Genomic DNA, 13251 nt, shown 5'->3' on the forward strand with positions numbered 1-13251 from the left:
CTTTTTTCAAAAACCTTTATTAATAACTTTCAAACAGCCAAACAATTATTTGAAATAAATTTAAATTCATTGCTGCTTTGTCTAAAACATTTAGTGTATCAACAAACCATCCTAAAACTAACTAATTTCATTAGAAAATACATTTTTTCAGAAAAGGAACATGAGCCTTTTATCTCACAGCAATGGATTGTGGGTAATACACTTGTAAGTGCAGATCAAGGGTGCAAAAGAGAGGTGGTCAACTTCCGCACTTGAAAATCGAGACACCCTACACACTCGCACTGCTGGTCAGGTTCGCGCAATTGAAGGGCGCAAGTGTGGAAGTGCGAGAATTGGGATTGGGCCGTAGACCTGCTCCCATGTATTTTAAATCTGATTTTTATAGTTAAATGTTATGAAGCCGCCAACATTTTTCAACAATTGTGCATCACTGAATTCGTTTTCAACAACATTTTGATGGATATTTCTAGAGATCAATGGGAAAAAACTACACATTGTCTCTTTAATTATCACAGAAAGATATGAGAAAAGATGGAGGGTGTCTCTTCAGTTAAAAATGCAACTTTTTATTGTTTGAAATCTTGAAGTGTAATTTAATACATTTCATTTGACACTTGCAACCTTGAAAATGGTGATTCATGCCATATGAAAGCAAATATTCACAATAAAATAAGCTTGCATCAGTTGTTGTGCCAAAGGAAGCAACTAGATCAGGAAATCACACTAAAACAAAAACAGATTCTAGAAAGGTAAAGTTAAATTTTACAACTTACAAGAGTTGCAATGAACATGAAAAAAAAAAACAGTAAAAAGAAAGTTTTCTTTTTCTAAAAGGAAATACGCCTGCCACATTATTAAGTGTACTTGTACAATTACTCATTAAGAAAAGCTAATCAGCCACTCATATGGCTGGATATTTTAAACGTTTAGACAGTTAAGACCACTTCCAGGTGTTCAAACTGAAGATCACAAAAGAGAAGAAAGGATTTAAATAATTTTACTGGTTTCTGGTACCAGGCTGCAACAGCTGCCTAATAAAGTGGCTGATGAGTAGATGTTTAAATCTAGATCTAGTCACTTTTGACAGAGTTGGATACAAAATATGTGCAAAAAGCCATTGTAATACAAGAACCTCAACATGTAAATGAGCAGACGGTTGAATAATTAAAAGGGGCATTTTATGCAAAACTCACCTTTTGCATCCTTCAGTGCTGCCATGTAGTTGTCTACTGCCTCTATGAACTCCTACCATGATGAAACCCTTCCATCCTTTTTCTGTAAGTGCTTGGTTTTAGGAATTATGTGTCTAAAACAGGTCATTTAAAAAAGTCCTCATTTGTGACATCACAAATGGGAACATTACACTAGAACTAGAGAGTTACTGCCAGAGAAGCAGCGGCTCTACTCTGAACTCCTCCTGGATACCAGAGCTTCTCACCTCATAGCAACCTGAGCAGGTCATGGGTGGGCATAGCTAGCGGGAGCTTGTATTACTTAGGGCCGTGATATATTTGTTGTTTAAACGTTGGTGCAGTAAGCAGGCTGTGTCTTTGTTCACTTGCTGCTGCACGGCACTGCATGTAGTACCAGAGTGTTCCACTAGGGGCACTAGACTACCTCTAAACCAGAGACGGAGTCACCATGTTATTTTGTTAACTCCACCTACTGGTTACTCATATATTGCAGTGTTCCGTTAATTTCAGAGAACGCGCACAAACAACGCTTCAAATCAATACAAGTAACCCGTTGCAGCCATGTGCGTTTGTGTCATTAAACAGCAAGTATATCACGGCCCTTAAAGTGACATATCCCTTAAATGACTTATTCTGGAAGGCACTGAAAATGTTGAGAATAGAACCGCCAAAAACGTTTGTTTTGTATAAAATCATTCTTCATGCTGTGATGTACTGTTTATTCCTGCATGGGAGTGTTCTCTTCTAGGTTGATTGTGTTTCAGCATGAAGGGTCGCTGACTGGTCTGACGAACATGATGTCAAATCTATAAACAATATTCAGCCCTTTTGAGCGCTAACGCCAAACTCATCAGAAATAAACAAACTGATACATTTTAGGAGAATGAGCTGCTGTTAAATCAAGTCAAGAATCCATTTTCTTGCGTTAATAAGTCTTAAACATCTCCATTAACTTGTCACCCGTCTGTGACCATCACACTAAGGCACAGATTTTATTAAAAGGCAAAAGAGATAGACGTCCATCTGATTGACCGTTGCATTGTTAAACCTTTTGCCACTGCTGAGTGGAGGGAGAGCCAATCTGAAGCCCAGAGAAGAAGACCTGATAGCGATGCTTCCACATGATGAAGGCTCCCACAGCACAGACTAACGCCTGCGCTAGGTTAAGCATGATCTGGAGCAGAAAATACAAAGCAAGCGTCCCGGTGATTGCCTCACAGTCACTGACCTCCTCGTAGATGAAGGTACGAGCTATTGGGTCGTTTTCGTCCAGAACGCACTCGCAGTCATCTCCAGCCTGCTTGCAGATGAAGTTACTGGTCTGTGAGTGATGGTACCCAGCAAACGCCACCACCAGCACTGAGATCACCAGTCCAGTGGTGCACAGGATGAAGTACAGGAGCTGGAGAGGAGCGAAGAAACACTGTGACATCATAAAGTTCAGTTCAGAAGGCTTTGATCTGGAGCAAAACATCTAAATTCTTCAGTGTTTTTATTAGATTCTGGCTCGATTCTGTAGTCTCATGATTATCCCAGCGTGCCAAAACTGTGGTTTAGATACAGAAAATCTGGCTCAGTGCCTGTTGCAAATTCAGTTCAAAGAGATTACCCACAATGCCACAGAGCAAGTCTGACCCTCAGAGTGGGAAACCAGCTTTCAGCACAGAAGAGACACAGCCACCGGCCACCTTTAATGCACATCGAGGTGCTGAAGAGCAGGGGCTGTCTAAAAATACATCTATGAATGTGACAGAGGCTTTGTGTTGTTTATGCAATCTCAAACATGCTAAACCTTCATCTTAATCCATCGGTTATGTAACAGGAGTGCTCGTTCTCCAGGGTGTTCTGGCTGAGTTACGTGATGAGTTGGGTTTGATTTGCAGCTGTGTCTGTGTTCATTTAGCAGCATGCAGCTGTGAGGACGAAGGTATGGCTACGGGGCGATGTACACCTAAAACCGGTTTTAAAGGAAATGATTAAAGCCTCAAAGTAGATGGAAAAGTTGGTTTACTGTTTAATGTTCTAAACTGTGAGGAAATTCCTCCGTTTGGATGTAAAATTTGCAAAACGGAGATTTAAAGATATGTTGGAGATGCTCACGGTGTCTCATTAGGATCACCATAGTAACCACTCATAAAGTCTTTCTGAGCAACAGCTTCATTTTTTTAATCTACGGGGAGCATTTCTTGCAAAATTTTGCAGTTTTTTTGCTACATCAAACAAATTACCAGAACCAATTCTTGGTAGAACTTTATGTTTTGATGTAAAATTTGTTTTTTTATCTTCCAGAGAATAAAAACTGTTCTTCAATTCTGCCTGTTAAACTCCTAATTTCGTCATTAGAAAAAACAAACAGATTAAGACGTTGTTGTGTGAAGGACTAAATAGAATTGTTCTGACTTTCAAATAATTACATCATGTTTTATTTGAAGCGTTTTATGCGATCGAATAAAACCACAAATGCTTTTGTTTGTCTGAATGAGCTAATCTTCTTATCATTGTTGTTTTATTATTGCTAATCTGCTTTGCAAAAGCTGCAGATGGAAAATGCAAATGAAGATAAATTTTGTAATTTCTGTAAGAATAGATTTATAAATTAGCTGTAATGCAGCTGAAGTACTTTAAACATCTTCACATTTTAGAATACTTACATGTTCATTCAAGCATGGTGTGTATAGGACACACACACACACACGGCAAGAAAAATGCGATGCTGCAACTTTACTGACAATACTGCACTGATTTTAATTGCCTTGGAATTCCAGCTGCATGGATTGTGAGGCTAACTAAGCCACACAATCAACGAAAGAGCTCTTCAACTCCATAGGAATCCCCGCAGAGCGCTTTTGTACAGGAATGCTGTAAAGTTATTTAATTTTTGCAGAGCATGTAAAACAATCTTCTCTTTAGGAAAAAAAATCTCACCTGATGACACTTTTGTCCTGCGATTTCTTTCTCAGCCTTCGATTGGTTTATAGAAAATCCTAATCCTAGGTATTTCCCTGAAAATCCATCAGATTATGTACAAACTCACCTTGACAATGAACTGAGAAGAAGTCCTCTCATCAGGCTGGTAGTTGATACAGTAGAGGATGAAACCCACGATGGAAACGAAACAAAGCTGCAACACATAGAAAATTTTATTTCACTTTCGCAAAAAGTTACAGCAACAATTTCTCGTTTAGATTTCCCGATTGTAGCAGTTTTTAAAAACTTTTCCGATTAGCAGTTTCATAATCAGGCAACAATAATCTGAGTAAATAAAAATGCATTTTTCTAACTGAATTAATTATGATGAAACTAATGGGCCATTCCCATCTGTACCGGGTCGGCCCGAGCCGGGTAGCATAGGTTGTTTACATATCTGGGTGGCCTGGTATTTTTCCGGGCCAACCAAGGCTCATTCTCAGCCCTCTTCTCGAGGGGCTCTGCTTCAGGCCGACCAGGGCCAACACCCCCACTGCTGACGGCAAATTCACACCTTCCATTAGAGCAAGCCTCTGATTGGTGGGTAGAATCAACCCACATGGGCTTAAGACAAGGATGTGTGGAATCAACCGGGCCAGGCTGGGGCCGACTGGGGCTACCCGGCCCGGGCCGACCCGGTACAGATGGGAATGGCTCATAAGACTATTAAGTCATGAATGAAGTGTTACTAACCACATTACTTGGTTGTTAGGGACTCGTTACCAGCTATCACAAACATTTGATTGATTTTTCACACATGGACCCAATTCCCATCATCTGGAAACTGAATGTTTGTCTTTGATCAGGTTATTTTTACCTGATACTGAAATTTCTTTACTGATTTGAAATATGTGACAAAATAACAAGAAATCTGTGGGGGTAAATACTTTTACTGTATTTATTTTATATTAAACTCAGTAGAACAAGTCTCAGCTATAAAATGTAATGTGATTACACAACTTTCTCTCTCTCTCTCTCTCTCTCTCTCTCTCTCTCTCTCTCTCTCTCTCTCTCTCTCTCTCACACACACACACACACACACACACACACACACACACACACACACACACACACACACACACACACACACACACACACACACACACACACACACACACACACACACACACACACACACACACACACACACACACACACACACATTCTATCTCAGTCTTGTGACTAACGTGAGGCATCCTATTTGAATGTTTTTCCCAGGTTCTTAAGCACTCAGGATTCTCTGGAAAGTTCTCGATGACCTCAATGTTTTTCACTCGGCTGAATCTCGTGAGGATCTGACTCGGGATGTTGGTGTCCAGGGATGTTTTCCAGAGCTGATGACAACTATGATAGGCTAGGATGGGTCCAAGCAGGAAAAACATGTTTTCATGACCCGAGGTCATGTTCTGAAGTAGATTGATGAATAAAACTTTTTTTTAGTTCTTGTGAAAGGTGATCTCAGTAAAAGTTCAACGCTTTTCCTGATTTTTTTTAACATTTAAACTAAAAGATTTATGGTTTTTAATGTTGCGTTCTACTTTCCAGACACCACAGGTCATCAATTGTGCTTTAAATATTCGAAATAGGACATATCTCTAATTTCCCTCTGGCATTAATAAAGTATCTTTGAATTTGAATTGAATTGAATTGAATATGCATTATCAACATTCCATATTTATACTCTAATTGGAGCTGTTTCCATTCCAAACACTAGTTTACGTCTTTTAGAGGAAAAGTATGAAGCATTTGTATGAAAGGTTGGGGTGGTCCCAGGCATGTTGGGCTTCTGAAGCTGTGACTGAATGTTCTGGATCGTTGCAACACAAACAGCAGAACGTGCAGGCGGACTCGTGCTGAGGAGTTTAGGTGTGAGCATTCAGTTGGAGGTTGGCTTGATCACTGCGAGTGCCAGAGCCGGTGGTCATGCAGGAAGACATAATGCCAGAGACTCATGGTTCATGCAAACAAGTGTCTGTGGACGGAGCAGAAGGACGGAGCTTACGATGATCCCAGCCCAGTGAGGCGTCTCCCGGGCCAGAAGCGAGGGGCTGATGGCCAATATGAGGAAGGCCACGGCTGTGACAGCCACCCCCAACAGGAGCTGCAGCAGAGCGACGAGCAGGGGGAACCGACACGCTCTGCACTTATGGCCATCCTCTGGAGCTGGACTCTCATCTCTCCTGTTCTTCTTGCCCTCCTTCTTGTCCGAGGAACCTTTCCGCTCTTGTCCCATTCTTCCTCCTTCAGCCTGTTTGTCTTCAACACTTTTTCTCTAACACTGTTTGGGGTGGGCGAGTCTGTCTGCTGGCTGCCTCACACCCCTTCCTCTCCCCTCCCTGTCTGCTTCTCGCCAAGCCCAGCTCAGCTGCTATTTGAAAACAGAGAAGACTCTGAACTAATATGGAAAACATTTGGACTGGATTCCAACAGCAGCTCTGGCGGTGCCACATATAGAGCAAGCTACATGAGGAGAGGAGGAAGAGGAGGGACCAGTGAGACACAAAGGGGGATTCCAACATACGATGCCTTGTCTCCCTGTGGAGGACAAGAAAAGGGAAAGTACAGAGGGACAGCAGCAGGTTAATGAACAGCTAGGAGACAGGAGGTCACACTCTGTCAGTGAGGAGTGACTGATCACTGTTTGTCAGGCTGTTACACAAGAGAACCATATGCTGTCGGCCAGGAAGCGTCACATGACTAACAGGAAGGAGTAATGTGATCAGAAGGCATGTGAGGACATTGACACAAGATTGTGGAGTAGTGTCAAAGGGGAGCAGGTGTCCTTGAAGTCAACAATTTAACTCCTGTGGTTTATTCCCTCCCCTTTAAACTAGTTTTAATGGGATGGTGGTGGTGGTGTGTGTGTGTGTGTGGGGGGGGGGGGCGGGGGGGGGGGGGGGGCTATTTTGGGTGGATCTAGATACATTTTTAGATAGGTGTCGCTCATGTTAAGATAACGAGGAGCGACGCACGTGTTTGGTCACACAGCTGGGCCGGTGCCATGGTTACTGGGAACGCAGCAGGTTACAGTAACGGTCGGCGTGCACGCGCAGAAAGATACCCGTTGTTTGAATGGATTCATTTGCTGAATTATGCTGCCGGAGTTTTAGTTTTGGTTAATTATAAAATGACATAAAAATAGATGCTGTTTTTTTTTAAGGATCCTGTTTATTAACATCAGTTCGTGTATAGTCATCAAATCCTAAACTGGAACCATGAGCCGTGAAGTTTTTGGAGACCGTCTGCCTCCATTCGTGCGTAATCTCACCTGCAACATTCTTGCGCAAGACCCACGCTTCAGCAGTCAGGTCATAACGGCTCTGGCGGGATCTCTATAGGAACAGCGCGCGCGCGCGCACACACGCACAAGGTCTAATTACTGGACTTTGTGCTGGTGCAGCCTACACGTGAGACGGAAGCTGTTCTCGACCAGAGGCGCGCGTGCGCTCTAACAACACAGCCGACGGCTTTTGCAAAGTGGCAGCTCAGGCGTCCACAGCCATCATTCTGAATCGCAGCTCCGCTGGAGGACACACACTCTGCTCATCCTTTCCTTCAGCTGTCCCTCCGTGTGGGAGTCCCGAGCACCTCCCTTCCTAGTGAAGCTCAGAACCGGATCGCCATTAGTGGAAAAGTGATGGATGAAAGAATACCGCACTTACAGGACAGGCAGTTCATGGAGCACGCGGATTTATTAGGGTAAGACGCGCTTTTATCAAACTAATAAAGCATCGCGACGATCTGGTTGATAATCAGACATTTTTCCCTCTTGGTTTCGTCAGGATGGATTTCCCTCCACTGTACATGTGCAAATCTAAAAGAGGCATAAAGCGGGAGGATGGAGGGAAGGTGCGCGCCGCCTTTAACCTGATTTTAAATTCCCGTAAGACAAGAACTTTTAACTTCAGAGCTCCACGGTGATCGCTTGTGTTTGTGTGCCAACAGGACGCGTACAAATTACCGCACCGGCTGATCGAGAAGAAGAGGAGAGACAGAATCAACGAGTGTATTGGTCAGCTGAAGGATCTGTTACCTGAACATCTGAAGCTTTCGGTGAGATCATTTTAGAATACAAAAAGTTTTTACGCGCTCAGAGAACGGCTGGAAACAGCAGTGACGGTGTAAACTTGACCTTTTATACCCACAGACGCTCGGTCATCTGGAGAAGGCGGTTGTCCTGGAGTTAACTTTGAAACATTTGAACGCGCTGACTAATGTCACCGAGCAGCAACACCAAAAGATCATCGCTCTACAGAATGGTAAGATGTAACACTTTTAAAGATGGTTTTAAGGAAACTGGTGCATTCAGGTGACGTGATCTGAACAAAAACTGTCCAGAACTTAACAGCCTTTTGAACTTTGTGATCCAGGAGACCGCTCCATGAAATCCCCTGTGCATGCTGATCTGGACGCATTCCATTCCGGGTTCCAGACCTGTGCCAAGGAGGTTCTGCAGTTCCTGAGTCAGTTTGAGAATTGGACTGCCAGAGAGCAGCGGTGCGCGCAGCTCATCAACCACCTTCACAAGGTGCTGGCGCAGTTTCAGCCCGACGCGCCGCCGCTCCAGCACCAGCTGCCCGCCGGGGACGCACAGGACGCGCAGAGGTCTGACAGCCAAGCCAACTGCGTCCCGGTCATCCAGAGGACCCAAGGCGGAGAGCTTAACGAGAACGACACGGACACGGACAGTGGATACGGCGGAGAAGCCGAAAAGAGTGACGGGAAGGAAAAGGAATGCGAGCGCAACGGCAAGGCGCAGAGAGCTGTGAAGATCAAGCAAGAGTTTGGAGATGACCGAGCTGCCAAAAAGACAAAGATGTGCTGGTCTGGGAACGTGATCGGAGGCGCGGACTCAATCAGGCCAGATGTGGCATTCATGAACTCTCTGATGGGAATAAGCACTGTGGGTCAGCAGACACCGATCTGCATGCCTTTCTACTTCATCAACCCATCAGCCGCGGCGCCTTACATGCCTTTCATCGATAAGAACAACATTGAGAAGTACATGTACCCGGCGGCGGCTGCGCTCGCGTCCCCGTTCCCTTGGCTGTATCCCGCACACGCGTCAGCGGCTGCTGCGGCCGCCTTCCCCGGTCTGACCGCGCACTTCGGAGTCTCGCCTCAGACCAAGGACTCCCTCCCTTTAAACCACAGCGGATCACGCGAGGCTGAGACAGGCTCACCTGAAGAGGGCGAGGAAATCCCCGCGAGTGACGACGGAGACAGTGACGTGGGCGACGCGTCCCCGGAGCGCAAGAACAGTCCAGACCCGACAGCTTGTCAGACGAGCTAAAACGTCTGTATACCTCTGCAGTGTGGTGACGAGTTGATGTATTTACATTTTTTAAACCGAGTTAGTTTTTAAAAACGGAGTTTCACTGAAAAGTCTCTCATGTACAAACTTTTGGTGAAACTGCAGGACAGTTTGTGACTGCGCGTGCCTTTTGCACTTATTTTCATTTAAACAATCTGAATGATCGACAATGATTGACACCCCGCAGCTGTGTTGTTGCTGTTTTTTATCCTCTTTGATAAAAAATATTTTGACATGGCAGCAATGGTGCCAAAAGCTCTGAGTAACTCAGCAGGACTCCGACTAGTGATCCGGCTGACCCCTGCCTGTCAGCTGGCAGACTGACTGTAAATATTGAGGAATCGGACTCATTACTGTGTAAATGTTCTCTAAATGAGAAGTGCTCCTGAACCCTCATTACCTCACTTCAGCTTTGCACAGGCTGGTTGGAAGACACATTTCTGCCCCTCCTGAGGACAAAAACCCAGAATGCTCCCAACATCTGAATAAACCCATCTTATTGAGCAATTATACATTTAAACGAAAAAAGAAAAGAGTATGACAACTAATTTCCTTCGGTTCATCTTGATAAAAGTCGATAAAAGCATTAAAATGAGCTAACTGGAAGAAGTAGGAGTTCCCAAACTGAAGCATTTCCTCCTGGAGGTGCAGGAACCGCCTGCAAACCTCCAGGAAACATTGTAGGATAGCACCTTAATGATCTTTATTGAATGTACCTGTATTTTCCCAGCTGTTTCAATGTAGGATGAGACGTTAAGTGCACTTTTTTTCTGCTTTCTCGCCCCAGTCAATCACTGTTCTTTTAGAAATTTCTCTTATGTTGAGGCGTCTCGATAGAAAACTCCGGCCACCAACACCTGAGTGGATTTGGGAGGATTTCATGCATCAGAGTGATCCACAAGTCTTACAAATTTCATAAAACACTTAATCATATCAAACTAAATCTCCCAAAATTGACAAATTTTAAAAGAATGATGATTATTATGTTAAAGTGTGAAGATGTGAAGAACTTGGCCTCTTTTTTAACAGATCCCTCCAAATGTAATCCTTTTTTTACATTTCACCTGTATGATTAAGCACAGAGTCATTGTATTTTGCAGTCATTATGAAGCTTTTGCAGTTTGAATCATCTGTTTTTTGCCTCACATCACTTAGAAGAAGTGGCATGTGTGTGTGTACATAGTTTTTGCGATTAAGTAAACACGTCCTTGTCAATGTTGTAGACGTCTATGGATTTCTTTTCTCTTTTTTAAAGATTAAACTGAGCAACTGTTGCACATTTCGTTGGCGCTTTACACGTATGCTGTTCTAAATTATTGCTGATGAGTTGTAAGAATAAACATCCAAAACTATAAAGTTTGCAGGAGTTTTCTTATTCCACAGAATCAAACAAGGTCCTGCAACACTGAGGTCAGAGGGCACCTTCAGACCTGAGTGAAGGCACGGATGACTAATGAGGGTTTAGAGTTTTGTGTTTTTTTAAAAAGCACTCGTGAAAGAGCAAATGCAGAAGGTTCAGTGGATGGCAGCTATTTTAAAAATCAGCTGACAGGTCACAGCAGAAGAATGTACAGTAAGCCGAAGCTTTAAGACTCGTCATGTGATAAAAGGGCGATGGTTACAGTCAGACGGGTGAAAAACAAGTGGCCTCCTCTCAAACTGTCAAAAGCTTTAAACTAGATCCAGACCAGCCCTCTTGTTGCCTTATTCATCTTTTATTCAGACTTTTTTTGCTCCAAAAATTCTTTTTGCTTCTTTTTTAATGATCAGATTTGGGATTAAAAGTTCCGAGTGACTGGGAGTTCACGCCAGCAAACCTTTAGCTGCATGAAATGATCAAAAATTTCAACTTTTCTGGGGTTTATATGACCACAGAGGTACTTAAAAATGGGCTGCATGGTGGTGCAGTGGTTAGCACTGTTGCCTCGCAGCACGAAGGCCGCAGGTTCAAAACTCGCCTTTCTGCGTAGAGCTGCGTGTTCTCCCCATGCATGCGTGGGTTTCCTCCGGGTACTCCGGTTTCCCCCACACATCACAACATGCCCTACAGGTTATAAAAAAAAAAGGAAAAAAAAAAACTTTTACGTCGCTTTGGATAAAAGCATCTGCGAAATGAATAAACATAAACATAAACTTAAAAGTTAGTTCTGAAACATTAAATGTGACTGAAAAAAACATTTGAATCATATCTCATGATATAATGTGCACAAGGACACACAATCATCATTTAAAATTAAAATAAATGCAATAAAAACTTGACAGCTCCTTCTTTTCTAAATGTGCTGTTTAAAAAGAGAAGAATCAACAAGAAAAAGTAGAATAGGTTGCCTATGTAATGAAGCATTAACTAAAGCAAACATAAATAATACATCCAGTTATTGGTTATTTATGATCTAAATGTCCTCAAATACAAACTTTTATTCCAGGCTTGCTCTCATCATATTTCATTTATTTTTATTGCTTTTAGTTTTTGTAATCTGGTGAAAACGACTCACTTTTGCACGATTCTTGCTGAAGTATGAATAAACTCAATTATTTGATGAAATTGGAGAGAAATCCTGTTGTATGTCAGCAAGCCAACAAGCTGTTGGCATCACAGCAAAACTGATCTGAACCTAAATCTCATGCTATTTCTTTTTTTGTAGTGTTGGCATGTTGCTGCTGTGAAATTTCATATTTTTACTGCAAAAGTTTGAGCGTAAAAACTGCCAAAAGTACCCTTCAGGGTAAATAAACATTGTGTAGGATCATGAAATCTGGTCAAAGATACAAGGAGCCTCTTCTGGGAGGCTGAAAAGCTACAAGTGGCTCCAGAGCCGCAGGTTGCATAGTCAGTAAAAATAAACATAGTCAACTGTTTACTGAGTGAAAGGGTTTAGTTAAAAGGTTAATTTTATCGTTAGGATGGAATTAGGTTGTTGTATGTTGATGTGTGGTTTGATCGTCTAAAACATCAAAACACAAACTTTAAGAAGTCTGAGCAGATCTTAAAGTACGTTGGGGGAAATAAAATTTATATTTTTTTGGGTTGGACAAAAAAAAATTCAGTAAACAATGTTTAGAAAGTTTGTTTTCTATAATCTACAGTAAATGAGTACCAAGGATGAAAAGACCCAAGCAAACGTTTAATTAGCCAAAGGGCATCCTCAAATTGGTTAACATCGATGTTTATTGGCTGATTATTAGGAGGACATTGAGAAACAAGGGCGCAATTGTGAAGTTTCACAGAAAAACATTTTGCATTCTGGGACAGAATATTGGTGTCTGTCTGAAAGAACACAAACAACAGGGCTTTATGTGGGAAAACAAGTAAAGGAAGAAGCAAGAAAACAAAAAACAACACAAACAAAGAAACACGGCACTAGCGGCATTATGGTTTGGGCCTGATTTTGAATCTTTGATCATACTCACCTTCACTGGTTTTATGTCATCAATTAACTGGGCTGAGAAGGGCCTGACTACATCTGAGGTGAACAGGTATGAGATAACGGGCCCTGGACAGGTCATCGGTGCAACCGATTCTCCATTCAAGCTAGCAGACATGATTCAGACCTGGAGAAAAGCCACACATGCAAGAGAGAGAATGTGCAAACTCCACACAGAAAGGGATGTCGAGACTCAAACGTTTGACCTTTTTGCTGCCAGTCAACAGGAATAACCACAACACCACCGTGCATTCTGTTGGTCCTGCAGCCAAATGTAAAATAAAATCCCTAGAAAACTACAAATTAACAACCAGTCTTGTTTAGTCAAAAATTTTAAGAGAAAATGAAAGCA

General features: G+C 42.6%; 2 protein-coding genes across 2 annotated transcripts; one reads left to right on the forward strand and one right to left on the reverse strand.

Annotated features, from left to right (window-relative positions):
* Nucleotides 1-2002: 2002 nt before the first annotated feature.
* sspn (sarcospan (Kras oncogene-associated gene)) lies at nt 2003-6598 on the reverse strand. Its single transcript, XM_015964784.3, has 3 exons — nt 6163-6598; nt 4228-4314; nt 2003-2595 (listed from the first exon to the last, which is right to left on the reverse strand). Exons 1-3 carry the CDS (start codon nt 6391-6393, stop codon nt 2236-2238), a joined length of 678 nt encoding a protein of 225 aa, XP_015820270.3. The 5' UTR covers nt 6394-6598; the 3' UTR covers nt 2003-2235.
* A 1048-nt stretch (nt 6599-7646) lies between these two features.
* Nucleotides 7647-9993, forward strand: bhlhe41 (basic helix-loop-helix family, member e41). The gene is made up of 5 exons (XM_015964785.3): nt 7647-7859; nt 7943-8009; nt 8106-8213; nt 8308-8419; nt 8531-9993. Exons 1-5 carry the CDS (start codon nt 7798-7800, stop codon nt 9451-9453), a joined length of 1272 nt encoding a protein of 423 aa, XP_015820271.3. The 5' UTR covers nt 7647-7797; the 3' UTR covers nt 9454-9993.
* The last annotated feature ends 3258 nt before the right edge of the window (nt 9994-13251 follow it).

This window comes from Nothobranchius furzeri, chromosome 4 (assembly GCF_043380555.1).
Source record: "Nothobranchius furzeri strain GRZ-AD chromosome 4, NfurGRZ-RIMD1, whole genome shotgun sequence".
Lineage (NCBI taxonomy): Eukaryota > Metazoa > Chordata > Actinopteri > Cyprinodontiformes > Nothobranchiidae > Nothobranchius > Nothobranchius furzeri.